Here is a 27,781-nt window from a genome sequence, read left to right as displayed (position 1 = left end):
ACTTTCTCAGAGCGAATAACCCAATTTTGCTTTCAATTGCCAAAAATAAAAACTAAGAATACAGGCTCGATAACGCTGTTGAGCTATTATTACAATAAACCCGTTAGCAATTAAGTAAATATTACAAACTTCAGTTGTTACAGTTTTTTTATTTTGAAAATCCCTGATAGTATAGACATTATCTGGTTACTAATTGATTCCAATTATTCTAAATTTGAGAAATACTTTAAGCTCGCATAGTTGAAAAAACAGCCTGAAAGAGTGTGCTGAACTATTTGACTTCTGTTATAAATTGAGCTGCAGTTGCTAGATATTCTAAAACTTTATGAAGATATAACAGTTGAGACAAGCATCAAAATTCAAAGGAGATGATACCAAGTAAATACAAACTGGCCCCTCCAGATGACTTACACCCGTATTCCGAATCGGAGAGAGCTAAGCATAAGATATACCCAGATTTTGATCCATGGAAGCATACTAAAGAAGAAGATGAGATATTATTAAATTTTGTTTCTAAGGGTTATTATTCTACCTCAAAGGTCAATTTTGAGAGTATATCGGCGAGATCTTCCTTACAGGACTCATTACCAAAACTATCCTCAACACTGTCTGAGAAATTTTCTGAAGTAGTTCGTATCCGTGAAAGAGAGATCAATACGATCAAAGGCAATTCAAAAGATGGCATGGCTGCCTCGAAGTTTACTGATCTATGTGGACCTGACTTCAAATTGCCATCAAGACTCACTTTGACTGATCACAGAAAAGAACTGTGGTTACAAGAACTAAGTTCCCCATATACACCACTACACAAGATTACAAGCTTCATACCACATGGTTTGAAGAGGAGACAAGTATTAGAACAATGCTACATCAAGCAAATACCATTAAAAAGAGCAGTCTGGCTCATCAAATGTTGCTACTCGATAGAGTGGAAAACAGGAATTGCAAAATACGCTAATAGTCCTCAGGAAAAAGATAAATTCAATGCCCATCTTCTCAAAGAATGGACTGATAACTTCGTTCATATTCTGGAGAAATTGATCTTTGAAATGACTCAACATTACAATGATTCCGTCAAATTAGAGGCATGGAAAACCGAAGTTTCGTACTTCCTCAAATTGGTTGGCAATTGCTATACACTAGAACTTATAGACAAAAACACTTTTCATTTCTGGATATTACAATTTGTATCTAAAGTGGAGAACTTTGAATACCTACCTCTACCGCTACATATCTTGGAATTGTTTTGGAGTGGCATCTGCAATACTAATTCTACTAAAGTCAATGAATCCGAAAGCAATCCTTTGTACATGGTTACGAAGTTGACTGATATTCTACTGAATCAGTACTATATCATATTGCATAGCAAATCAATGATTAATGATGACAAATATATTATTAACGACATTAAGAAGAATAACAGTATCAAAGAATCTTTGCTGGCAAGCATTCAAAAGTTGATTTGTATTCTTTTCAAACAGCAATCTTTGGAGGTTTTTCTATTCCCGCCAACGAGTTGGGAGAAATACAAGCCTTGTTTGATTCAAATTACTAGCGCGCTGTACCGTAAGTCAGATGAAGTAGCCGAGATTAAAAGGAAACTTGAGCTCATAAGCTACCGAAATGAGACACTAAAATACACACCTCCGATATCTGAGAATAAAGTTAAAGATGATTTGATACTAACGACATTTACAGAAAATTCAGGTTCTATAACAGTGGTCGAGTTAAGCCAAGTTGACACAGGACTTACCGGAGCTCTAGACGATAATGCTACTGATTTTGACTGGACAAGTTATTCAGATCAAGAAATATCAACAAAAATACAAATAATTCAAATAATACTATGGGCTATTCACCCTTCAAGGCACTCCCACTATGAAGCTGGGCAGCTAGCTGCGAAACTTTTGCTACTAAAGATAAATACTATGGATGGATTCCCAGAATACGAAATTGAGGATGAGATATGGTCACTTGTATTTAAACTGGCAAAACTGTCGGATAAAAGCAAAGCCTTGCCTGCCGTTTTAGAGGCTTTATACTCACTACTGAACACACTTATAGTATATGGCTTGATCAAAGTATCCACATACATAAGGAAGTTGATTAGTTCTGGTATTCTTTATCTGACGGAATCAAATGACAAATACATACATTGCCGCCTATTGATTAATCTCAAGATGTCACCTTTAATGAAAAGTCAGTATAATATGGTCCTTAAAAATGTTATGGATCAGGATCCAGAATACTACAATAACTACAACTTTGATCAGATAGTTTCTATTGTCGAAGATCTTAAGGTCAAATTACCCAACGGTGACGCTATTGAATATAGCAATTACCCAATGAGTGTTAAGATATCACTAGGAGAATGGTATCTAACATATCTATGCAATGGTAAGCTAGTCAATGAAACAAGAGAATCTTTAACAGAAAAGTATGTTTTGTTTGCACACCAATTAAACACTAATCACCTTTACTTCAAATGGATTGAGTTCATTGTATATCATCAATTGATAGAAGATATTGAGACGCTAGAGTACTTGATGGAGGTGTTGTTACGGTATAAGAAACTCTTCTCTCAATATATTAACGATCATGTGCTATTCATTAAAACCTTCATTTTCATTATTAGAAGAATCTTGAAAGAAAGAGATTCCATTGCTTATTCTCTAACTTCATTCATGGATTTTTGGAAGTTCATCATGAAAAGCTACAGTCTAGAAATTAGAGCAGACACAGATTTGAGGTCAGAGATGTCTGCTGTTTATGAGGAAGAGAAGGCAAAGAAAGAGATTACTGAAGGTGAAAAAGATTCCTGGATGGGACTTTATCAAAACATTCATCCAGACTCCACATCATTAGATCAGAATCATACAGGTTTTTCTGAGTTGTTTTTGACCAACTTGAAGACATTCTTGAGCTCAAAACAGGACAAGCAAGCCAAAAAGAAGGCTAGGTATAATTTGTTGTTATTGATGCAGGCAAAGAATAGGGATTATTCTAAATTTATTTCAATTTATTTGAAGAGGAAGGACTTTAAGACATCGGATCTAGTTAATTTACTATCTTCTAAATTACTGACACTTGATCAGATCAAGAACACGTATGGCTTAAAATATGTCCTTGAATTATTTGATATAGAATCTGAAAGTAACTGCGTGTTTTATGAGTACCAAAAGAGATGTTACATCGAGCTTAACTACAAATCAGTTCTTTCTGAGTATAACGTTGTGAGTCATCACGAAATGAACAGGTTTATCTTTAAAATTGTCAACCATAGTACATCTGCAAAACTAAAGGAGACAGCATCAGCATTGTTAACCAAGAACCTAGAGGCAAATAAGGACAAGGCTATTCAATTGTTCTATCAGCTGGTCTACTACCAAAATAACCTGGAGTTCTTAAGTAGTGAAGAGTTACAAGAGTTTGCCGTAAACAATTCACCACAGAAGCTATACTCGTATCTAGACTTTACCAATCTATGGCTCTTCCAGTCATTTACGAAGTTCTATATTCACGAGACCTTCCAAAACACTAACGAGGACAAGGTCAAAGTTGGGGATGTAATCTTTTCGATTATAGAGACCACCAAATACAACGTCTTGTGTGCTAAGATATTTGAAGATATCAGAGACCATCGTGTTACAGACTTAGTAATTGAGTTATTTGAGCAAGATTTCTTTAAGAAGATCATTAGTGGGGAAGAGTTCAAGGCGGAGTTCTTGCAAATGCTCATCGAGATTATCAACCACTTATCGATGCATAAGGGCAAGACTAACGATCGGAGTGGTGAGCAATCGCACACATCGTATGAGCTCTGTGTGCAAGTGATGGCGCACTTCCAACAGCTCTCAGACTCCGAGCTTTCTGCGAAGGAAATAGAGCTCGATGTATTCATGAAGATATTCACTGTGCACCAGAACAGTGTATTCCAGGAAATACTGAGGGACACCGAGTCTTCCAGTGCCATGATCGAGAGCCTGTTCGCGTTGTTTGAGCGTGTGAACTTCAGTCTGCGCCTGAAACTGATGTTCTATGAGGTCCTTTCCTCGTTGAAGTCGTACTGCACTTACGAGGCCGGTATCAGTGACGAGCAGTCCCGCACGAAGCTCATGCACAAGCTCATGTGCCTCCCACCATTCCAAGTGTCCTCTTTCTTCCCCGAGGAGGACGACACCGACTGCACACGCGACCCGGCGTTGTCCCTGGGTCTCGACCTAGGCACTGCGAGTGCCAACTCCACATCCAGCACCACACCGAGCGAAGGCACACACAAGAAGCGGTGCGCCATCTGGGACAAGCGCCTCCACAAGTACACGGGCGAGCTGCAGCGCAAGCCCTACTACTGCATCAAGAACTACCAGGACACGGAGGACATAAACAACTGCTCCTTAAACCTCAGCCTCTTCGACGCCCGCTACGAGCGCAATAACCCAAGGTGAGTCGGGGATTGTGGATAACCATCAGATAGTGGGATAACCAGCAGATAGTGGGATAACCAGCAGATAGTGGGATAACCAGCAGATAGTGGGACAACGGGATAACCAGCGGATAACCAGCAGATAGTGGGATAACTGGATAGCGGGGTAACCAGCGGATAAGTAAAGGACTCCAGCTGGGGCGTGGTATTATCGTACCCTTGTACGACAACACACTACCGTTCTACACGATTTGTCTCGATTGCCACCACTTAGCAACCGAAATGCTTAGAAAGTGCCGCACGGATGGGCCAAGGGGGGTTGCAGCACTGAAATTTCTTGTTTTTGTGAAAAGAGCAGCGCATTATGAACTGAAAAAATATTTATTTTGGCTGGTGGGTATAGTGAATAGTTGAAATGGAGCCATACATCCAGGTAAGTTGAGTGTGGCGATGAGCGTTGACGAGTTTCAAGAGCGGCGGGTGGAGGAGAGTGCGGACTATGAGGTTCTTGCGCAGCGGCGGCGGTTCCTGGAACGGAAGCTGGTGGAGCAGCAGTACTTGCAGAAGCAGTTGCAGGTTCTGTACAACCTGCTGGACAAGACGCGGAACTACCAGGAGTTTACGGACACGCTGATGAATAACCAGAACCTGCTGCGGGAGGTGTTTACGCTGGAGGGCCATTTGCGGCGGTCTGTGGCGCAGGTGGACGGGCAGCCGGATATCGACTGGAGCAAGTACGGGGTGGACCTAGCGGAGTATATAGCCAGCGACTCCAGGCTGCTGGCGTTGTACACAGACGGTTGCTTGTGAGGGCTGTCTCTCTCACGCTTACATATATTCCTCCCCTTACAGAAACAACTTTTGCATCCCCTTCCACAAACCAAATACCAAGGTAAGAGAGAAAGAGAAAGAATTTTGAGGCACTTCCACGGATAGAGATGGCTTAACTTGTAATGGCATAAAAGTATTTTTCAGTCCAGAGCGTGTGTGTTTTCCATTCATTAGTGGATGGTTTTTATTTTCTTTTCTTCATTTCAGTTATGATTATATTATATTTTTTTTCCACATTCAGATGTTCTTTATTAATGTTTTGTTACGCTTTTTGTTTTATTTCCATTTCATTTCATCATGTTTACTATATCATTTTCCTATTGTTATCACCAAACTCCCTCCTCATTTCCCAGTTAAAGGTATGCAGCTCCACACAGAAGAGAACTCACTCATGCAAATAGTTTAAAAGTGGTGCCAACCTTCAACACCAAGCCATATTTTTTAACGTCTCTGTTTTTCTATATAAGAAACCCATCTGTGACTTTATACATGTTTATACCGGAAAATTCAATATCAAAGATTACTTAAAAATATAGAAATCGATATTATAGCAAAGCAAGACCCTTTGGCTTTGATATTTTATTTCACATGTTAACAATAGTGATCTACATGATTTTCGAACTGTGGGACTCACTTTTAGTTCCAGAAAGTTGCTATAGTCACTTCCTTCTGGACTCCGAGCCTGGTGAAAGTGGAAAATTACTTAAATGATGAGTTAATTGCCCCTAACTGCAGAATGCACTTTGACAAAGATATGTAAATAAGAACATACCCGAATATTATCTCGACAACATGCTTCTTTTCCGTACCGCTAGATGCCAAGTACCAACATTAGGCCGTTTTGCCACACACCCAAGAATTGCCCCATCGATTGCGATGAGGTTCCAGTCCAGTGGCGGATATGCTTCTATTAAGCAGGTCAAGACGCTAGAAGAAGTCCAGAAGCTGATGAAGGACTCTAACTTGTCGGTCATCGACTTCTACGCCACCTGGTGTGGTCCATGTAAGGCTATGGTGCCATTCTTGTCCAAGTTTGTGGACCAGTACAAAGACGTCAAGTTCTACAAGGTCGACGTCGATGAAAGTCCCGATGTTGCTGAATACTATGGTGTATCGGCAATGCCAACTTTTGTGTTCACTAAGGATGATGACATCTTGCATAAGATAAGAGGTGCAAACCCTAAAGGGTTGGCCAAAGCCATCGAAGAGTTTAAATGATATTGCATACAAAATATATGCAGTAATGCCATTTTTCCTATATATTCTAGCACATTATCCCTGACTAATGAAGTATATATAATTTATCTCTGCATGAATAACACTTGTCTGGTGTATAAAACCCAAAAAAAATTATACAATTCTTTTAAGAACTATTCATAAACTTTAAAGTATACATATATATATATAATACAACAAAAAAAATTGTCTTCCTAACTAAAGAAATACTCGTAACACTCGTCTAGATCTCATATATTCACCTCAGAAAGAGGTGATACTGCGCACACTTTAATTCGATATTTGTGCAATAGAAATCTCCATCGTCTGTTGACGTTATTGACCAACAGATTAGGTCCTTGACATCCTTCGACCAAAATTTACCTGTTGTTTTGCTAGAAAACCTGCCGCTTATGTAAATAATACAACTTTGTCGCCCAATAATAATAAACAACAAATATTAAAATATTATTGTCTTCTGTTCGGTTTATGAAATTGGTTGGATCTTTCCATTTGAATTGACTTCTGTAGTGGTCTTAATGTATTTCCAGATTCTGGCTTTACAGTCACCACTCCCTGTTGCAAATATGTGATAGTTTGGTCCCAATGGATGTCCATGGTTTACTGCAACAGATATAACAGAGTTACGATGGCCCTGTAACATTAATAATGGGTTTCCGGAAACCTTGTCCCAAAACAAGACACCTCTATCCTTAGAACCAGACAAAATATATTCATCGTCTTCTGTGGTAGCAACTGAAAGAACGAAATCCTTATGACCAGTATATGTGACTTCACAAGTTCCAGAGGTAGGCTTACCGTCAGCATTATTGTGGTTTACATTACGCAAGTTCCAAAGCTTTACGGAACGGTCCAATGAACCAGAAACAACACCATTACCATCCCTAGTGAAGACGACGCTATATACTGAATCTTTATGACCAGTACCCAACTCGTTTTCAGAATCTAGTCTCTCTACTAAAAAGCCTGTATCAGAGTCCCAAACTCTGACAGCTCTGTCTAAAGAACCAGCTGCTATGAACTTACCATCTCCAGGAGATACTGCAACAGTAGTTACACCATCCTCTATGGATAGAGTTAAGGTGCATTGGCCAGTTTTCAAGTCCCATATCCTTACAGTTCTATCACCGGATCCTGAAACTAGTTTATCTCCTGAAGGGAAATAATCTAAAGAGTAGATATCTTGCTCGTGGCCCTTTAAGACCATTACAATCTTCTTTTGTTCTATATCCCAAATTCTTATTAACTTATCTTCAGCACCAGTTGCTAAAAATTTGCCATCAGGTGAGAAACAAACAGATCTGATGTATAAGTCGGTGGTTGCGCCGGCTGATGTCTCAGCTTCGGCATTGTCATTACCATCAGCCTTGTCAGTATGAGCATTTTCGTCAGAAAATCTAGCTACTAGCTCACCGTCGGATACACGATAAATTTGAGTTGTCTTATTACAACCTGTGGCCAAAAACTCCCCATCATTACTAAACTTTACACAACATACCACACTAGTATGTTCTAGAGTCTTATGTAAGTCTAAGTCAATCGAGCGTGGTAGAGCTGGGTTAAACAAAACATAATAATCATTAGTTTGCTTTTTCATATTTTCAGGAACAGAGGAAGCATCTAAATCTAATAAAAATGGTGGAATGGGCTTCACATGGTCTGCCCTTTGTTCTAGTGGTACTAGATAGTTGTTGGATTCATCTGATTTATCCGCAGTATCTTGTTTTTTTCCCGCTGTTTCTTGCACTGTTTGGGTAGCCTTTTCGTCCACTTTCTCGTTTATTTCTGGCCTATTGCTATCTAAAGCGGAAGATGTTTGACCAGGTGATTGTGTCGCATCAGCATTAGATGTTGTGACCTCTGAAACAGTTGTCCCAGGTGCTTGTGATTCCTGAAGAGGTGATTTTATTTTCTCAGATAGAATGGGTGCTGCATTTGCTGCTGTGTTTACTGGAGAAGTTTGATTCAATATAGCTGGTTGTTTGTTAGCTGGAGATTTTGCAATTGTTGGAGCTGTAGCAACTTCAACCTGATTAGCTGAACTTGGAGTGGCTTGGATTCCAGGTGTAGCTACAGATGGTGTCTGAACTTTTGGGGTATTCGCAGCTACAGTAGCGCTTTGTAAAGTAGGTGTTTGAGTTATTTGAGTAGCAGATTGGGGAGCTTCGTGCTTAATTTGTGGTGTCTCAACCTGCGGCTGCTGAAATGTTGGTAATTGTGTTGCTGGCATAGTAACAGGTTGAGTCGCCAATGCTGTAGGTTGCATCTTGGAAGAAGAAGCTAATGCAGGAGTAGGTGGATGAGTTGAGTGTTGGGAATTAACAGTTGGTGTGCTTGTCAGGTTGCCAACAGCAGGAGCCATCCGGTGCCTTTGTTGCACGTGATCGGCTTGGCTTGCCGCTATAGCATTGTAAGGTTGGGGAAGAGTAGATTGGCCACCAGCTGGTAGCCCACCATTAGTTTCAATAGTAGCTGCTTGTACTGGGCGATAGAGCTGGTAAGCACCGTTTTGGTCGACCTGGACATGACCCTGGCCAGTTGGTGACGCCTGAAGTTGTTGCTGGTGAAGCTGTTGTTGTTGTTGTTGTTGTTGTTGTTGTTGTTGCTGCTGTTGTTGTTGTTGTTGCTGTTGTTGTTGTTGCTGCTGTTGCTGTTGTTGTTGTTGTTGTTGTTGTTGTTGTTGTTGCTGTTGTTGTTGAGCACTCAAGGTTGCCAATTGACGATCTCTAGTGTCCAGTTCAATTTTTAACCTCTCGATTTCTTCATCGTAGGCATCTTTCATCTTTCTATGCGACATCTCTAGTTCATACACAGTGTTTCTTATCTGCTGCATTTCAGCCAATTGTTGTTTAATCTTGTAATCGTAGTCCTTCTGGTGCAGTCTGTAGGAGTTTGCCTCATGGGAAAGCTGGGCAAACTCCTGTCTTATGCCCTCCAGGAGATCATTCAGCTTACCTAGTGAAGCGTTAGCGGTCATTGGTTTCTCTAAGTTCAAACAAGTTTATCAGTATTCTCAAAAAGCCATCTACCGGAGAAGGGGGGGAGTTCAAATATGTTCCTATCAAAATTGTTTCACTGGGGATGCGTAATTGACAGTAAGCAGTATTTGCTATAGGACGATGTGGTGGTAATCAATTGCGGAAGGGTACTTGTACTAGAACACCATAGCGGTTTCTATTTGCAAGTTGTTATGGTTGTTGTCAAGTTTCCAAACTTTGCTGAAAGGACTTCCAATTGCTCGGGAACCATTTTTTGGCAGAAAAACGCACTGACGTTATGAGTGATGAATATAAGGTTCAAGAAGAGCTGTAAGTTTGTGGGACTTCAGCAGTTGGCTCACGGATTGGCAGTAAAGTACGTCAAGAGGCAAGGCTAAAATTACAAGGTTGATGGATCCACTAAGTGAGTATAAAAAGTCTGTGCAGAAGCGGTTGGATGCTGCTGATCTCCTGGTGGAGCGGGTAGTGCAGGAGAACACTCTGTTGCGGCAGAAGCTGGATTCTCGAGATGTGGAGCTGGAGAGTGTGAAGGAGCAATTGGCTGTGTTGCGTAGCAAGCGGGATGAACTCGATGAGAGATCCCAGAAGGATAAGGAGACTATAGAGATTATCAAGGATCTGTTTGAGCACTTGTGTGGGGTACGTGTGCACCGCACGTATGAGGACGATACTGGTCTGTGGTTTGATACTAGCCAGGGGTCCAAGAATGGCATTATGGATTACAAGCTAGGGTTTGTGAAATCTCAAGCTGAGAACACCACGGAAGTTGATACGGAGGTGATATACGTGCCGTTGTTGAAACAGCGTACTGCAGAGGAGTTGCAAGAGTTACAGAAGAAACTGCCGGACTATCTGTTCGAGACATTGAGTTTCCCACTCCGATCCTTGAACCAGTTCTACATCAAAATGTCAAAATCCCTGAACAAGAAAGTTTAAAAGATGTTTCAACTGTTTATCTTTTTGACTGACTTGTTTTTTCTTTGTTGTTAGTTGCATTAAGTTGTGTAATCGTTCATTACCAGTTGCAATTTATTCCGGAGTAAATCAAAATTTATTATTTTGATAAAAATGCACTTATTATTCATTTTCTATTCTACAAAATTTATATATGACTTAATATTAGTTCTTTAGTACTATGCGACCTTCACTGTCGACAACTAGCGATTTCAGCAATTTCTTCTTGTCGTCCTTGTCCTTATAGGATTTCAAAATCTTGTACAAGTTGTCACCTTTCTTGAAATTTGGCAAAGATTTCTTGACCTCTTTCTTGGTTTCCTTTTCGGCTGGTTTCTTCTCTTCTGTCACAGTAGTTTGTTTCTGTTTCTTCTGGTTTTGGTTTTGGTTTTGATTTTGATTCTGATTCTTTTTACCCTTGTATAAAGCCTTCTGGTACTTCTCATCCTCACTGATACACTGAGTATGTTGCTTGTAACTCACACCGTCGTCAAATGTCTTTGAACAGTCAATGCATGTGTAGTAAGCATTGGGGCAACGGTAGTAATGCTTCTCGGTGTTCTTCTTGGGAACGGTATCGTTGCAAACTTCACAGTTAAAGGTAACCATCCTCAAAGTATTGATTGTATAGAATGTCTTGGTTTGTATATAACGGGAAGACAATCAACTACTAAGACTAAAGACTAACTCAGCTTATATAAGTGAAATTTTTCAGCTCATCGCAAAATTGCTGAAAAAATGCTTTGAAAGAGAAAAAAAAATATTAAAAACACATAAATAAGAATGAGGGAAACCATTCTCAAATTGCACATGTAGACCTAATGGTTTGTTCAACATGCTATGTTCGTTAGATTACGTGTACCAGGTAGATATCACCTATTTACCCTTTATGATATCGAATTTGATCTCGGTGATCGAGACTTCCTCGCCTTGGTTGTCGTCATAGTCGTACCACTCGTCCTCGCCTTCTTCGATAATGCATTCCATCTTGCCCTGTTGTAGCTCGACGACAAATGTGATGTTCTGAGGATTGAACTTGGAGATATCACAGCCACGGCAGTCTAGCTGCAATAGCAAACCGGCATTGCCACTAACATTCTTGATACCGTGCTTCTTTCTCGATGTGGTGATTGAGCCACTGTCGTAACTTTCAGCTTCACTGTTCCATAGTGCTTCTTCAAAATGCGACAAGTTGATAGACATTTCATTGCCACAGAACTTACACTTCATAGTAAAGGAGGTTTCTCCTCTGCTGCCAGCCATCTCATGTTTCTCATAGGCATTGATGAATACTGGTGACCCATGGGCCTCTCTACAATGCGTGCATGTAATGTCAAAGGAATATTCAGCAATAGATTGCTCTGTGTCCCTTGGATAAACTCTGACAATGTTCTCAGAGAGAGTTCCACTCATAGAAAGGTACAACATGATCTCTAGGTCAGTGATTTGAGGGCAATCGTCTATATGTCGCTTGCATTCTATATTTTGTAGTATTCAATTTATAAGTTTAGTATGCTTGAATAGATTTCAATCGCTCTTTCGACAAATCGACTTTCCCTTAACATTTAGCATCCAGTCCGCATGGATCCACTCCCAAAACATAAAAAATTGGAATTTCCAGAAAACATTCGTTACAAAGATGCCAATAAAATAATGTTAAGAAATATAAATATGTAATGGTAGCTATAGATTCTATCAAACATCTAATTCTAATAGTACTTTTAATGTCTCCCTTGCCGTGGTTCTATTGGCCAGGATATTTCTAACTTTTTGAAACAAGATCATGTTGGTGTCAAATTCTGTGTCGTTCTTATAACTGATAGCAACATCATGTGCGCGATTGATAATATGTGTGTCAATACCTGCCAATTTCGCAACATTCAGCCCATAACTGCTATCTGTGACCCCGGCTTTCAATTGATACAGAAAGACCACTGTAGTCCAATTTTCATTTTCGTTTTTATGCTGCACGTAATTCATATGATAGCTCTTCAACAATGGTGATTTTACAGTCGTAACTATAGTGAAATGTGTAGTAAACAAGATGAAAGGGCACTGTTCTTCTTCAACAAAATATTTAATCAAGGCCCATGCAATGGCATTCCCATCTCTGGTGCTTGTTCCCCTACCGACTTCATCTAGTAGAAGAAGAGTCTTTGAAGTACAGGAATTTATTATCTCCACTGTCTCAGATAGTTCAACTTTGAATGTAGATTGTCCCTGTAATATATTATCTTGCGACCCAATTCTTGTCAAAACATTATCAAATACACTCAATTTAAGTGATTCAGCAGGAACATAGGAACCAATTTGAGCCATAATTACCATCAGAGCAATTTGCCTTATGTACGACGATTTACCACCCATATTAGGTCCTGTAATAACAAGTACACGGCCACTATCTTTTTCCATCTCAATATCATTAGGAACATAATCCACCCCAAGCGATTCTATAATAGGGTTCCGCGCTTGCTTGGCTATTATCAATTGCTCATTGCTATCTGTGAAAACTGGCCTTGTGTACCCAACATTACAAGACACAGCTGCTAGAGATAATAAACAATCATACTCCGCGAGATTCATTATGAATGTTTTCACTTCATTATAATATGAAGCAATTCTATTCAGAAATTGGTCATATTCCTTAGAGATTTCATTGTATAAGAGATCATTCTGATATTCTAGTAACTCCACCAATTCTTTCGTCCGTGGGGTAAGAAATCTGCTTATCATTTTCGTGTTATTGACTTTGACCCAATCAGATGGGATACCTTTGACCTGTGTATTACGAACCTCAATTAAGAAATCAACTTCATCCTTATAAGCAAGGTGCGGCCTTTTTAAGATTTTTTTAATATTTTGAAGTTCATCATGCAATTGTGCCTTAACAGAATCGATGTCTCGTTGCATTTTGATTATATTTTCTGAATTATCATAATTGTTCAAATGAAAGAACCCCAAGAGCTGTTTCTTTTGGTCCTTTTCCATAACAGCGGAAACATTAATCATTAAAAGCAATTGCGGAATCACACTACTTAAAGAAAACTCAAACATTTGAGTCATGATTGAGGCTAATTTTGTAGATTTTGTTTTAATCGCTCCAGAGTTACTATTGATTTCTACCTCGATATAGTCTTTGTGAGCTTCGAAGTGTTTAATTACGCCTGTCAACTGCTTTAGAAGAAAGTACACTTCTCGTTGAGAAGTCTTGCCAAATGATACTCTATTAATCGTACGTAATAAGTCAGGTATACCTTTCATCATTTGATTTAGTGATTCAAAGAAAATCGAATTTGCAGATTCTAGAATACAATCGATTGCATTGAGTCTATCTACAATAGCGTCTTTTGATAGTAAAGGCCTTAGCAACCATTCTTTCAATAAACGTTTACCAAACGGTGTCCTTGTATGATCAAGTATCCAAAATAAGGTTCCTTTACTGTCATCGTTCGAGATCAAATCGAGATTATTAATTGTTTGAGCTTGTAACTGAATTGAAATTTTTTGTGAAAAATGCCTATAATTGCTACCTATATTAAGGAGTTTCTCATTAGAGTACTCCTTAAGATAACGATATAAAATATGCCACAGCTCAATTAACCTATTGTTTAGAAGCTCCTTTTTGGGTATGTTCAAATCTTCAGCTAGTATATCATAATTTTTCTGACAAAGCTGTAAGTCAAGAAATCTCTTTTTTAGCTTTATTGGAAAACTATCAACAACTGGGGAGACTATTTCGCTAGGATTCAAATACTTCATCCTTGTTTCAACTTTAGAGAAGTTGTCCTTTGATTCTTCAAAACTATCATAGATAACTTCACCATTTGACAACTGGATGGACCATAAGTAATATTTATAGATAGAATCAGAGACCTCAATATCTAACGCCCATATACTATTATTTGTGCCAAGTATGTTTTCATGATTTACTTCAAATTCACAGTTTGTTGCGTATGTCGCTTTAGAATATGTACCAGTAATTTTTCTTTCAAATACCGAAGTTTTGGCCTTGCTATTATCAAATTTTTTAGTGGTGGCAGTTTCACTTTGTTCCACAACAGCTACTTTCAAACCGCTTCTCACTAGTCTCTCTAAATGTACCTTCAATCTCACATCAGGAAATGAGCAGTAGGCAAATTGTTTATATTTACTGTCATTAGGATTTGAGTCATCAATAGTAACTTTTCCTGGAATTAGTTGAAGGTGTAAAATCGTACTTGCAATGATAGCGTCCTGCGCGAAGATCTTATATTTATACCCAACCCTAATAACCAATACTTTATCCATGTTACCTAGTTTCAAATCTTTCACTTGGCGGTCTAATGGTGTCAATTGGTCACTTTTCTTTCTCTTCTTCTTTATATTATGCTCATCAGCTTCACTTTGTTCAGCAATTTCATCTGATTCATCTATAAGGGAACCTTTTATCCTGCCCAGTTTTCTTTTATTCATGATATCCTTAAGCTTCTCATTAAAGGCACTTACATCCACAGAGTTTGTAATATCCTTAGATGCGTTTAAGATTTTCTGTTTTTGTAATAATCGTGAATCGTTAAGATCAGGTACTTTACTGACAGTTGGATGCTCTTCACCATCTATTGGTTCTAGAACTGGCGTCTCTTGCTGTTGCTCCTCATCGTTCTCCGAATCCAAAGTCAAGTCCAGCACCTCATCCACTTCAGCTTCTTTCTCAACTTCCTTCACTTGGTCAACTTTCTCCTTGTTGACTGCGGAAACCTTTTTAAAAAACCTGCTAATAGATGCTTGCTTCATTTTATCATATGCTGCATCGCTATCCAAATTCTTCGTCTAACTAAATACAACTCCAAATGAATACAACGGTATGCCAATAAGTCTTCAAGACTTTAAACCACAATTGGTCAACAGGCCAATAATAAATCCTTAAAATCATGAAATACTGTAATGCATCAAGACTTTCCCATATATGAGCATCTCAAAGAGGAACCTTATTACTATGGAAAGCTAATATCACAACATACGCTGTATATTTTTTCAAACTTTTTTTTCTCTTCGAGTGCCAAACTTGGCAATGGAAACAACAAAGTTCAGATTCTCAGACAGATACAAGTTCGAACATCAGTTTGCCACTTTTGGTGTATTAGAATAGATAATGTTTGAAGCCTGAAGCTTGAAACAATAAGAGCTCAATTACCCAATTACAATACTATACTTTTCCGCTTGCTTTCTGAGTTTTTTGTTTAAGATATAGCGAAACGAACGAGCGAAGCAATTTTTGATAACCCCACCTTCCTCTTCAATAAGATCTATAAAGCAGTTTGCTGAAGAGAAGTGTTTTGATATAAGAAGCAAAAACATTCAAAATAAGAAACACGAAATTTGTAAGGGTAACGTTATCTGAATAATAAGCTATACGAATTCATTTCCTTCTCTTTGAACCCGAGTTTTAATAGAGAATTAGAATTGATTCCTGCACCCTTTACCGTTTACAAAACAGGACCGTACATATAATTACTGAAGTCTATGCCCTCTGGCCCCACTGACGAATCGAAGCTAGGGACCAAGAAAGACAGTTCTGACATAATTAATAGTGGCAACAACAGGAGCAAACACAGGACTGCGATTACTCGCGTTGTTCAAATCCTTGTAAATCTAAGTGAAATAAATTTTGAAATATCCAAAAGAGACATATTTGAAATCTTAGAATACTCTGCAGCCGAAGTAGAAATAGAATATCTGAAGAGACTTTTAGTACAGGCAGAGAACATTGACGGTAATCCAAAAGAGTTATACAATCTTCTCTATCATTCCATCAAGCGTCTATCTAAGAAAGACGAAAGTTACGTTTCACTAATTAGAAAAGCAGTTTTTGAAAACACCGAATTTATTCAAGATTACAAAATAAAAAAGTTAGATCATTACCTGCAAGATCATTTAAACACTGAACCTGATTTACTAGATTGCATTGATATAGAAAAATACATCAAAAGCTTAACAATAAACATCGAAGAAATGAACTACCAAGAATCATTACAAAGTGTACTATCGGCAGATAATCCCCCTGACAATTACATAGAGCAAATAAGAGACATTGTCTTTTCCCTTGAAGGTGAGAGTCTCAATGATTGTGTGGCATTACTTTTATCGGAAATTCTTTCCCCAGGATCTCAAAATCTGCAAAATGCTAGTAAGACAGATATCGAAAGTGGTAATGCTTCACCATGGTTTACTCCATACGCTGTCGATGCTGCAACTCATATAGGCCATCAATTACACGAAACATTGTATGCAATGAAAAAAGATGCTACCAATTGGAATCGTATATTCAATTTGATGTCCACAAAATATTTTTTGAGCACTCCTGTACATGCGTCATTAGCTTCTCTAAGTTCTTTATTTGCAATACTAGACTCAGGTAGCATAATTGATGAGTTTTTCAGCTGTGACTGGCATGTATCTGTGAAACTTCAATTAGTGGTATTGCTTCATAAATGGTCTGTTTCTGAAGGCTGTTTTGATATTCTAAACTCTCAAAATATAAGAAAAGTGTCAAATAAAATTGAAAATACAAAGATGTCCATGCTGTACTTGATGTGTGTTTCTAGTCTGGACCTAGAGCTATTTTTACAAAGAGATGAACTTGTAGATAACCCAATGTTACCCGTTTTTCAGGAATGCTTTTTTCAAGACTTCAACGCAGCTCCCGAATATCTAGCATTAGCACTAATCAACAATATGAAACATTTTAGTCTTTTAATTGAAAACACGACAACAGTAGATGAAATACTAATTGCATTAGTTGTTCAAACATTCGAAAAGTCCTTTCAATCAGTAACTGATATAATTAGAGCGTTAGGAAACGACAATAAGCTGCTTTTGGAAGTTTGCACTGCAATTATTAATACCAACAAATTCAGGTTAATTGAATTTGCAAAGGTTTTAAAGGATGAAGGAAAATTGGAGTTTGTCATTGATCATACGCCTTTTGAGGACATATTTAAGTTTTTACCTAGAGCTATTCGTGTGGGCTGGAATGGATTTGAAGATTATATACATAAGCATCTTGATTCTAACAATTCACATTCCGCTATATCCTATCTAGATGCTCAAATCAAGATTCCTGACAATGATATGCCACTAAAAAAGTCTCAAAGTTTTGACTTAAAATCACTGCATACTCTTATTAACTTCTTACGCACAATCCCTCTGAATGCTAATGACCAATTGATGTTCGAAAAGCTACAATTTGCCCTTCTAATAGCTGTCCCAAGATTATTAAACTTTGGATATGACCATGATAACGTCATCTTAGCTAGCGAAGATACTGGTCCTGTGGAGAGCGATATTGAAAAGGAGATGCAAATGCAACTGCAAAAAATGTATAGTGGTGAAATTGCGATCAAAGATGTTATCGACCTTTTAATCAAGTTAAGAGATAGCAACTCCTCACACGACCAAGATCTATTTGCTTGCATTACCCATGCTGTTCTATCAGAATCAAATTTCTACAAGGATTATCCATTAGATGCTTTAGCTACCACCTCTGTTCTATTCGGTTCTATGATTTTATTCCAATTATTACGTGGGTTTGTGCTTGACGTTGCTTTCAAGATTATTATGAACTTTGCTAAGGAGGGTGTCGAATCTAAAATGTTTAAGTTTGCTGTGCAAGCTATTTACGCATTTAGAATTAGATTACCAGATTTTCCTCAATACTGCAAAGATTTATTACAAGAGGTTCCTGATTTGAAAACCCAACCTCAAGTGTATCAATCGTTGTCAGAAGCTGCACATGGAATTGATGTTGCAAAAAATCAAAGCACACCAATTACAAAACAGCCCCTTGAACTCTATCCAATGAAATTTTTTGTTATTGATGAACTGAAATATCAATTTCAACAAGATACTCCTCCTAAAGATGTTACAGAAAAGGTTCTTTTCATTCTGAATAATATTTCTACAGAAAACTTAAAGAATAAAGTTTTGGATCTTAAATCTGTTTTAACCTCAAATTATTACGCATGGTTTTCTAATTACTTAGTAAATCAAAGAGCAAAAACAGAACCAAACTACCAAAATCTATATAAAGATGTGCTTGTTAATGTTGAATCAGAATCACTCCACCAGTATGTTATCAATATGACATTAAAGCAGCTGTTTTTGCTAATGTCCATAAAAGATGTTAAAGCTATCGATAAGAAGCATTTGAAAAATCTGGCTGCATGGCTAGGTTGCATCACTATTGGAGTTGATAAACCAATCAAGCATAGAAATATTGCATTCAGAGAGCTTCTTCTTGATGCACACAAGGAAAACAGACTGGAAATTGTTGTGCCATTTACAACAAAAATTATACAACATGCAGCAAATTCGAAGATTTTCAAGCCACCAAACCCTTGGACTATTGGAATATTGAGAACACTGAAAGAGTTGAACGAAAAAGCAAACTGGAAGCTAAGTTTGACATTTGAGGTCGAAGTGCTATTCAAGGCTTTAGATATACCAATGGACAGCTTAGATTCCACAAATTATCTTGATTCAACTGATATTATTGAAAACCTGTCAGGGAATATTGGCTCTGTAACTTTGGAACAACAACAAGTTGAACATCAAAGGCAAATGTTAATGATGCAACAACATCAACAACAACTTCTGATTTATCAGCAAAGACAGCAACACATTTTGAACAACAACCCAAGTTCTAAAGAACAGGGAAATTACATGGAGGCCCAGAATCAAACAAATGACGGCCCATTCGTATCATTATCAGGCTCAACATTATTCACCACACGTCCCGAAATTAAACGTGTATTCCAAATTGCTTTAGCAAAAGCAGTGAGAGAAGTATTGGGCCCAGTAGTTGAAAAATCTGCGAATATTGCTGTTATAACTACAACTAAAATTGTGTCCAAAGATTTTGCCACCGAGCCTGATGAGAATAAACTAAAGGCAGCTGCAATCACGATGGTTCGTCAACTGGCAAAGAGTTTATCAAGGGCAACAGCCTATGATCCGTTGAAAGAAAGCTTACGTTCAACCACTCAGTCACTGCTTCCTAACATGATGGGGTTGTCTAGTAATCCGCTAGAGGAACTAGATACCGCCATAAATGACAACATCGGCTTAGCGTTGAATTTAGTCGAATTAGCTGCGGTTGATAAAGCTGTACAAGAGCTTCGTGAACAATTGATACAGGCCATAGCCATACGCCGCTATCATAAAGAAAGGAGATCGGACCAACCATTTATAACTCCCAACACTAATCCATACTCACTTGCGTTACCCGATCCGCTAGGTATCAAAAATAATGGTGTAACCCCACAACAATTCAAGCTGTACGAAGAATTTGGCAACTTCTTTCCTGATAATCATGCGATGACTATAGCCAACCAAAATCAGTCGGTTAACACACCACAATCTATTCCTGCAGAACCTGTTCAAAATATCCCACAAAACATTCAAACTACTGCGAACAGACAACCTTTGGGTCCCGCCCAAGCTCAAATGCCAATAAGAAATCCACATCTTGTTAATAATGTCCAATCAGAACTAGAACAAAACCACAGGATCCTGGTGCATTTAATGGATTCCTTAGTTGCATTAATCAAAGAAAATGCCGATAAGAATTCACTAAAAGAATTAGGGGAGAAGAACCAGATAGATGGAATTATCTTCCAAATTTTGACATTCATTGCAAAGAGCGTCCAGAAAGATCAACTGGCATTGAAAGTCTCTCAAGCTGTAGTCAATAGCTTGTTTGCGACTAGTGAAAGCCCTCTTTGTAGAGAGGTATTATCTTTGCTACTAGAAAAACTCTGCTCTCTTTCATTGGTAGCTAGGAAAGATGTTGTATGGTGGTTAGTATATGCATTAGATAGCAGGAAGTTTAACCTGGCTGTCATTAAGTCGCTGATTGAAGTTAATCTAATTGATCCCTATGAATTAGACAACGTCTTGGTGAAAGCGATGGCTTCTGGAATGGAGAACTCCGTGGATTTCACTATAAAGCTGATAGAAGAAAGCATTTTATCTGAAGATCCTATTCTTATGAGAATGGATTTGATAAACTCCGTTATTTACCTATCAAAATTAAATTCTAAAGACTCTCAAGAATTTATCTCTAAGTATGAAAATAAAGCGATTCTCCCAATTAAGGAAGACATTGAAATCACCAAGAAGGAGCACTATTTCTTGATTTTTACAGAATGGGTGAAACTTCTACAAAGGGTTGAATCTGATGATGCCATTACTTTGGCCTTCATCTCTCAAATGATGGATGCAGGAATTTTATCTGAAAGTGATAATGTCATAGTATTTTTCAAATCAGCCTTAGAGTTGTCAATTTACTCATTTAAGAAGAGTGACCCAACTGGAGATGTATTTGTATCTATTGATGCGTTAAGCAAGATGATTATCAAACTGCTAATCCATCAGAATTGGAATGATTGCTCTAGAGGGGACTATTTCAATATGATTCTTTCAGTGATATTGCTAGTGTTTGCTAAAGATCATGGTGAAACTAACACAACCTTCAATGAAAGACCTTACTTCAGATTATTATCTAATTTATTGTACGAATGGTCACAGATTAGAACCCACAAATTTGTTAATGTTAAAAATTCTGACAATCGTAAAGACCTACAACAATTTGATGCTGAATTTTATAACACTTTTGCCCTATATCTACATTCATTACAGCCATTTGCTTTTACTGGCTTTTCATTTGCATGGGTGACTTTGTTGTCTCATAGGATGTTCTTACCAGAAATGTTGAGACTTTCTGATAAAAAGGGTTGGAAAAATTTAATGATTTTAATGATGGATTTGTTCTTATTTCTGGACAAGTATACCAAAAAGAATTCTGTTTCGGATGCTGTATCAGTCATTTATAAAGGGGCACTCCGTATAATGCTGGCAATATCAAATGACTATCCTGAATTTTTGATCGAGAATCATTACGAATTAATGAACGCCTTGCCGCAAACGTATTTCCAACTAAAGAATGTCATCTTATCAGCCATTCCTCGTGGCATCTCCATCCCTAATCCGTTTGATCAGAATGTTCATATGAAGGATATGCCAGAATGTCAAACTGTTCCAAATGTTTACTACGACCCTGTAGCTGACTTGAGGAACTTAAAGAAGCCTGTTGACAACTATCTCCGTATCCCTTCGAGTTCCTTGTTGAGGACTGTTGTAAATGGTTTATACTCTGATGAAAAACACAGGAAAAATTGCCTTGGTTACGAGGCAGTATCAGTTAACCAAAAGCTAATTAGGGCTATTGTCCTTCACACTGGTATCGAGGCTGGCTTGGAGAATGAAAAAACTTCATCGAATGCCATCTTCAACACAAAATCGTCTTACTATACTCTATTATTTGAGATTATCAAGGAAGGTAAAGCTGAAATCAAATATCAAATGATACAATCCATTATTGAACAATTAAGATATCCTAACATCCACACGTATTGGTTTAGTTTTGTAATCAAGGAAATGTTCATCTCGAAGGAATGGGATGATCAATTGGATATTGTGAGGGAACTCATCCTAAGAGTACTATTAGAAAGACTAATTGTCAACAAACCTCACACCTGGGGTGTAACCATGATGATGCACACTTTGATTACGAACAAAGACGTTGAAATATTGGAACTTGAGTGCGTGAAATCCCAATCGGAGGTCCAGCTCATCTTCAAGCAACTTATTAAACACGCAAATGCAATGTCAGTTGCCACCCCACTTAATGATGTGGACTTGAATTCACAAACTCAACCACAACCAATTAATGCTTAAATAGTTGAATGTAATTATTCTAAATAGAAATAGATCTTGTCGATAAACAATATTATAAAGAATCGCCATTATATTCACTGCCAAACATAAAAGAATTTGACATATCAAATGTCAGTAAAGAAAAGACTTTAAGACCATGCTGCTCGCAGCAACACAGATCATCTAACGCAGCTGCCAAAAGCGTCCTCATAACCATTATGGCTTGTCAAGAACTTATTCCGGTATTGACTACAAGTCTGAGAGCTTCCATCATCGATACCAAATATTCACCGTCAAACTCGATCATTTCGGGTTTTTAGTTTTAAATCATTCCTGCTCCACCAAATTTCAATAATAAGTCACAACTGATGGCCTAAAAAATTAGAAATGTTTATGGTTAATATAGTAACTTACAATTACCACCAGCATCAGGTGTTAACTGAAATTTGAAAGCTTTTTGTAACAAGAGAGAAGAATTGGCCTGAAATGTGGTTCTTCAAAAAGGCTGCTGAACCGGAGGATTCGCTTATGGGCACCGAACACAAATCCAATAAACCCCCCAATACAGCCTTTAGACAACAGAGATTGAAATCATGGCAGCCAATACTATCACCGCAGAGTGTACTTCCATTGCTAATATTCTATGCTTGCATATTCACACCAATTGGCGTAGGTCTAATATTGAGTGCCAAAGGTGTTCAGGACCTCACAATTGACTATAGCCACTGCTCGACCAAGGCAAACACAGGCGATTTTACAGATATACCGAAAAAGTATGTTCATCACAACTTTAAACACAAGGTAGCTAGCAAGGCCAGATGGAAGTTAGAGAATGAAGATGACGAATCCAAGTGTATTCTTGAATTCGAGATACCGGATGATATCAAGGATTCTGTTTATATATACTACAAATTAACCAATTTCTACCAGAACCATAGAAGATATGTTGAGTCATTTGACTATAAGCAGCTCCTGGGGAAGGCCTTATCCAAAGATGAATTAACCACGGCTTGTAGACCTCTTCGCGCGGAGGGTGATAAGATAGTTTACCCTTGTGGTATGATTGCAAATTCTATGTTCAATGATACCTTTGACCAACAATTGAAGGCAGTTGGTGACTCTAACTCAGACTATGAGCTTACAAACAAAAAAATATCATGGAGCATCGATAGAAAAAGGTTCAAGAAAACTACATACAATGCTTCTCAAATTATACCACCTCCTAATTGGCGTGAGAGATTTCCTGATGGATACACTGAGGATAATATTCCTAATATACATGAGTGGGAGGAATTTCAAGTCTGGATGCGTACTGCAGCTTTACCGAAGTTTTATAAACTCGCTTTAAAAAATGAAACGGCACCATTGCCGAAAGGTACATACAGCATGGCTATTGGCTTACATTATCCCATATCGTACTTTGGAGGATCAAAGTCCTTTGTACTAACAACAAATAGTGTCATTGGTGGCAGAAATATGTCCCTTGGTGTTGTTTACTTAATCGTTTCTTGTTTGTCAGGCTTATTGGCATTAATCTTTATTATCAAATTATTCTTTCAGCCTAGAGCAATGGGTGACCACGCATTTTTGAAATTTGATGAAGAGACTGATTCTAGAGATAATAACGACTTGGCACTGCGGGAGATTCTGTAGTAATTCAACAGGATCATATTTTTACTGGAGAATTCTATCCTAATTCTTTTCGTCTTAGTATCTGGCTCAGCCTACAGAGTCATTGTGCTAGAAAAAGCAGCTTAATTCTCAGGTCATGAAGTCTTTCGTGAATGCTATGCACAGTTATATATATATCTGTTCTTTATAAAAATGATGTATTTGAGGAATATTTTCTTGTTCCCATAAATCTCTTTGGAACTTAAACCAGCCCGGCAAGTCGTTTTCTTTGGGAATTTTGAGACAGACTGTCTCTATATCATCATTACCGTCTTGTGACTTATAATACTCATATTGGCCCTGCTCCTTTTGAGTGAAAGCGAGTCTATAACGGTGACCAAATATACCCAGATCTGATGAAGATGTTGACGTATCACTTATTAATATGTTATTTACCCTTGGGATGTCTTTAATTCTATTTTTTCTTTCAGCTTCCTCAACAATATGTAGCTGTCTCTCTGGTACCTCTGGTTCGTCGCAAAGTAAGTCTTCATCAACTAGTTCAACGGGATTCGACTTGTGTTCGACGCACGGGAGTTGCTGCTCTTCACTAACAATTGTGTCTATTTGTTGTTCATCCAAACTGCGCTCTTCGATTGTTTGTTCTATTTTGATTTGAATCATTTCAAGAAAAGTTTCAGCAAAGTATCCTCTATTCTTTCCAGCAAATAATCTATATTCATTAATAATTGAACTTATATTCCATTTTTGTATTTTCCGCAGGATGCCAATTACCAAAGAAGTTTTGTCCACAAGCAGTGTATTGTAGTTCTTTCTATCTAGTAACTTTTCAAAAATTCTTTGCAGGCTCTTACTTTTTATTAGCATGAGATCATCACTATCAGAGAAATGATATGCCATCTTCTGGGGAGAAATTACCTTGTTCATTCCTATAGTTAAACTTGTCCCGCTATGAATGGATTCTCCATCTTCCCCTAGGGATTCTCTAGATTGTGTATCTTCATCTGAATGCATTTTTTGGTAAGAGTGTGGGGATACAAGGCTTAAATCATTCTTCAAAGGCGAGCCCACAGTGGAAAAATCTGCTGTTCTAATTGCAGTCCATTCAATTGATGATCTAGTGAAAAATTCCTTAAAGAATTTTGATGGCTCCGTACCACCAACAAATATTACTGTCTTTAAGTTCAAACCCTCTAAGAATGACAAGTTTAATGTTTCCACTTTCGAACACCTATATATGCCCTCTTCGGCAATACCAAAGCTAGCTGGTGGAACAAGCATGATTGTCTATTAATTAATAATAACTATCCGTTTTATTCGTTGCCAACAAACTCCTTACCCCCAATATCTAGTTACCTCTCTTTTAAGGACTCGATTTAATAATGATCGCCCTAAGGAGACTTGCTTTTTTCAAATTGCACGCTATGGGTAAGCAACCGTCACTGTTGTAACATGGATCTGCTTCCTTAAAACGCTCACACAATCAAGAAAACCGAACTACTATCTCATAATCAGTTGATAGAAGCTAGATCGAAGTGACTATTATGATTTCATTTTGATTGTGAGCCCATCAAATCCTACAGTTCATCACTGATTTCTTTCTATAATGTCGTACAATGTAATATTACATTTGCGAAAGAATAGATATTAATTGGAATCATTAAATATTTACAAACTGAAGTCTGTGATAGACATAACTAATATTCGAGATAATAAAAATAACCTTTGAAATTAGCGGGTCATCAAGAATGCATGCCATTAATGTAATAGAGTGATTTTTGACAGTTCTGGTTCCCTTTCGACAATTCTTCTTTATGCATATCCAGCTATTGAGGATCCTATTTATGATGTTCCAGACCCTCTTTTAACAGTTTATTTAACTCACTATCTCTTGTAGACCTTAGTTGATCGAATGAGCCACTTTCGACAACTCTACCATCCTCGATAACGATGACTCTAGAACTATGACGAATGGTCGACAATCTGTGTGCAATGGAAATGGTAGTCATCCCAGCCTCTTGTCTCCTCTGTAGTTCCTTATTTATGATATCCTCGCTTTTTGTATCTAATGCACTAGTTGCTTCATCCAGGATCAAGATATCTGGATTTTGCAGGAACACTCTCGCAAGGGCTATACGCTGTCTTTGCCCCCCAGACAATTGAGCACCTCTAGGACCTACCAAGGTATCTAGTCCCATGTGAGACTCTTTAATAAATTGATCACAATTGGCTGCTTTTAACGCCATGTTTAGGTCAGTTAAGGATTTGTCATGAAGCCCGTAGGTAATATTATCCAGTATAGTACCATTGAAAAGTAATGGCTCCTGTTGAACAACACCTAGCATACGACGGTATTTTCTTAAATTAAACGCTGATATATCATAGTTACCAATGCTAATATTCCCTGACCCAGTCCTATAATAACGTAGTAGCAATGAACTGATAGTAGACTTACCACAACCCGAACCACCTACAAAACAAACATGTTCACCGGGATGTATTTGAAAGTTCATCTCTGACAGTACCGATTTTCCATTCGAATACGCAAATGACACATTGTTGAATGTGATAGGTAACCCCTTCAAAGTTTTTGGAGGAGAGATACCTTTTGTTGGAGAGATTTTAGTTTTCATATTTTGTAATTCCAATACACGTTCTGCAGCACCACAACCTTTCATTAGCTCCGAATAAAATCCAGTTAACCCAAACACTGATGAACCCGTATAAACACCATACATCATGAAACTAGACAGCTCGCCAAGGGTAATCGAACTATCTGCCGTCCCCACGAGAAGTAGGCCTATCATAGCAATATTACCAATTAGACCTGTGCTTCCAAAAAACAAAGCAGAGGCCACTGCTTCTTTCACTCCAATGTTGAAAACACTCCTAACCTCATTCGAATATCTTTGTAGTTCTTTCCTTTCACCTGCATACGCTTGCACAGTTTTTAGGGAGTTCAATTGTTCCTCACTTGTTTTTGATAGTTGACCCACTTTATCCTGTAATTGCCTGGATATTTTCTTGATCTTGCCACCATATAGCATGGCCAGAATTCCCAGAGGTGGTACCATCATTGTCATTACAGTAGTTAGTTTCAATGATATATATGTCATCATACCAATGCCTACAACACCTTGTAACGTTGCTCTACAACCGTCAGACAAATTGGAAGTTACACTTTTTGAGACAATTGATGCATCAGATGAGAGTCGGGAGATCAAGTCGCCCACTCTATGTTTATCTAAAAAGGTAGCATCCTGTGAAAGCATGGATTTCATTGTCTTTGTCCTCAATCGAGCAACTAACTTCTCACCTGTAATCTTTAGTATAATTATTCGACCCGAATTTGCAATGGCTCCAACAACAAAAACCGATCCCAGTGCCAGCAGAAACTGATTCCTAGTCAAGCCATAAATAGGCGCATCTGGCGTGGATGCATGATCTATCAACGTTCCAATCACAGAAGGAAGACTCATACTAACTGCACTTGAAACCGCTATAAGCCCTACAGCTCCTGCTATGTACTTTCTCTCCGGCTTAGCTAATCGCAATAACTGCTTCACTTGAGTCCATGTCTGTGTCTTCTTTAGATCGGTTTTTGTGGAGGAATTCCTATGTATAACAGGCCTGTATAAAAATAATCTCGATCCTCTAGCAAACATCTTATATCCAATCAAGTCCCATGTAAACTTCGGATTTCTGTAATTCCTTACCAGTCTGTATAGAAGCTGCCGTTTTTATTTTGTCCTTTGAAATCTCGAAGAATACGGTGACACCGAGTCTTTATGTAAATCCAATAGGCCTCTTATCTTATCCACTTCCACCCTCTGTTTTAAACCAGATCAAAGCATTTCATCAATCTTGTGCAGCATTGATCTACTGTATAACATGCACTAGCTTTGCTTCGCAACTCGTTCACGGGCTTTCGTTAAGCCCATCAAATGCCCAG

At 38.1% G+C, this 27,781-nt stretch overlaps 12 protein-coding genes across 12 annotated transcripts; 6 read left to right on the top strand and 6 right to left on the bottom strand.

Moving 5' to 3' along the window:
- Window positions 1-368: 368 nt before the first annotated feature.
- On the top strand, window positions 369-4,445 carry SRB8 (Srb8p; the record flags this gene model as incomplete). The annotated part of the gene is made up of 1 exon (XM_445715.1): window positions 369-4,445. One exon carries the CDS (start codon window positions 369-371, stop codon window positions 4,443-4,445), a length of 4,077 nt encoding a protein of 1,358 aa, XP_445715.1.
- A 428-nt stretch (window positions 4,446-4,873) lies between these two features.
- On the top strand, window positions 4,874-5,233 carry AHC2 (Ahc2p; the record flags this gene model as incomplete). The annotated part of the gene is made up of 1 exon (XM_445714.1): window positions 4,874-5,233. The coding sequence occupies one exon, from the start codon at window positions 4,874-4,876 to the stop codon at window positions 5,231-5,233; it is 360 nt and encodes a 119-aa protein (XP_445714.1).
- An 813-nt stretch (window positions 5,234-6,046) lies between these two features.
- Window positions 6,047-6,472, top strand: TRX3 (Trx3p; the record flags this gene model as incomplete). Its single annotated transcript, XM_445713.1, has 1 exon — window positions 6,047-6,472. The coding sequence occupies one exon, from the start codon at window positions 6,047-6,049 to the stop codon at window positions 6,470-6,472; it is 426 nt and encodes a 141-aa protein (XP_445713.1).
- Window positions 6,473-6,956: 484 nt separating this feature from the next.
- On the bottom strand, window positions 6,957-9,467 carry TUP1 (chromatin-silencing transcriptional regulator TUP1; the record flags this gene model as incomplete). Its single annotated transcript, XM_445712.1, has 1 exon — window positions 6,957-9,467. The coding sequence occupies one exon, from the start codon at window positions 9,465-9,467 to the stop codon at window positions 6,957-6,959; it is 2,511 nt and encodes an 836-aa protein (XP_445712.1).
- Window positions 9,468-9,879: 412 nt separating this feature from the next.
- On the top strand, window positions 9,880-10,425 carry CSM1 (Csm1p; the record flags this gene model as incomplete). Its single annotated transcript, XM_445711.1, has 1 exon — window positions 9,880-10,425. The coding sequence occupies one exon, from the start codon at window positions 9,880-9,882 to the stop codon at window positions 10,423-10,425; it is 546 nt and encodes a 181-aa protein (XP_445711.1).
- Window positions 10,426-10,608: 183 nt separating this feature from the next.
- On the bottom strand, window positions 10,609-11,052 carry GVI51_E00297 (uncharacterized protein; the record flags this gene model as incomplete). Its single annotated transcript, XM_445710.1, has 1 exon — window positions 10,609-11,052. The coding sequence occupies one exon, from the start codon at window positions 11,050-11,052 to the stop codon at window positions 10,609-10,611; it is 444 nt and encodes a 147-aa protein (XP_445710.1).
- Window positions 11,053-11,319: 267 nt separating this feature from the next.
- Window positions 11,320-11,871, bottom strand: GVI51_E00275 (uncharacterized protein; the record flags this gene model as incomplete). Its single annotated transcript, XM_445709.1, has 1 exon — window positions 11,320-11,871. The coding sequence occupies one exon, from the start codon at window positions 11,869-11,871 to the stop codon at window positions 11,320-11,322; it is 552 nt and encodes a 183-aa protein (XP_445709.1).
- A 267-nt stretch (window positions 11,872-12,138) lies between these two features.
- Window positions 12,139-15,216, bottom strand: MSH3 (mismatch repair protein MSH3; the record flags this gene model as incomplete). Its single annotated transcript, XM_445708.1, has 1 exon — window positions 12,139-15,216. One exon carries the CDS (start codon window positions 15,214-15,216, stop codon window positions 12,139-12,141), a length of 3,078 nt encoding a protein of 1,025 aa, XP_445708.1.
- Window positions 15,217-15,945: 729 nt separating this feature from the next.
- On the top strand, window positions 15,946-22,218 carry CDC39 (CCR4-NOT core subunit CDC39; the record flags this gene model as incomplete). Its single annotated transcript, XM_445707.1, has 1 exon — window positions 15,946-22,218. One exon carries the CDS (start codon window positions 15,946-15,948, stop codon window positions 22,216-22,218), a length of 6,273 nt encoding a protein of 2,090 aa, XP_445707.1.
- Window positions 22,219-22,683: 465 nt separating this feature from the next.
- Window positions 22,684-23,850, top strand: CDC50 (aminophospholipid translocase regulatory protein CDC50; the record flags this gene model as incomplete). The annotated part of the gene is made up of 1 exon (XM_445706.1): window positions 22,684-23,850. The coding sequence occupies one exon, from the start codon at window positions 22,684-22,686 to the stop codon at window positions 23,848-23,850; it is 1,167 nt and encodes a 388-aa protein (XP_445706.1).
- Window positions 23,851-23,994: 144 nt separating this feature from the next.
- On the bottom strand, window positions 23,995-25,110 carry OCA4 (Oca4p; the record flags this gene model as incomplete). Its single annotated transcript, XM_445705.1, has 1 exon — window positions 23,995-25,110. The coding sequence occupies one exon, from the start codon at window positions 25,108-25,110 to the stop codon at window positions 23,995-23,997; it is 1,116 nt and encodes a 371-aa protein (XP_445705.1).
- Window positions 25,111-25,667: 557 nt separating this feature from the next.
- MDL1 (ATP-binding cassette permease MDL1) lies at window positions 25,668-27,494 on the bottom strand (the record flags this gene model as incomplete). The annotated part of the gene is made up of 1 exon (XM_445704.1): window positions 25,668-27,494. The coding sequence occupies one exon, from the start codon at window positions 27,492-27,494 to the stop codon at window positions 25,668-25,670; it is 1,827 nt and encodes a 608-aa protein (XP_445704.1).
- Window positions 27,495-27,781: the final 287 nt, after the last annotated feature.

The sequence above is a fragment of the Nakaseomyces glabratus genome, chromosome E, assembly GCF_010111755.1.
Source record: "Nakaseomyces glabratus chromosome E, complete sequence".
Taxonomy (NCBI): domain Eukaryota; kingdom Fungi; phylum Ascomycota; class Saccharomycetes; order Saccharomycetales; family Saccharomycetaceae; genus Nakaseomyces; species Nakaseomyces glabratus.
The sequence above is the reverse complement of the archived record's forward strand: the minus strand, read 5'-3'. Positions and strand labels throughout refer to the sequence as shown.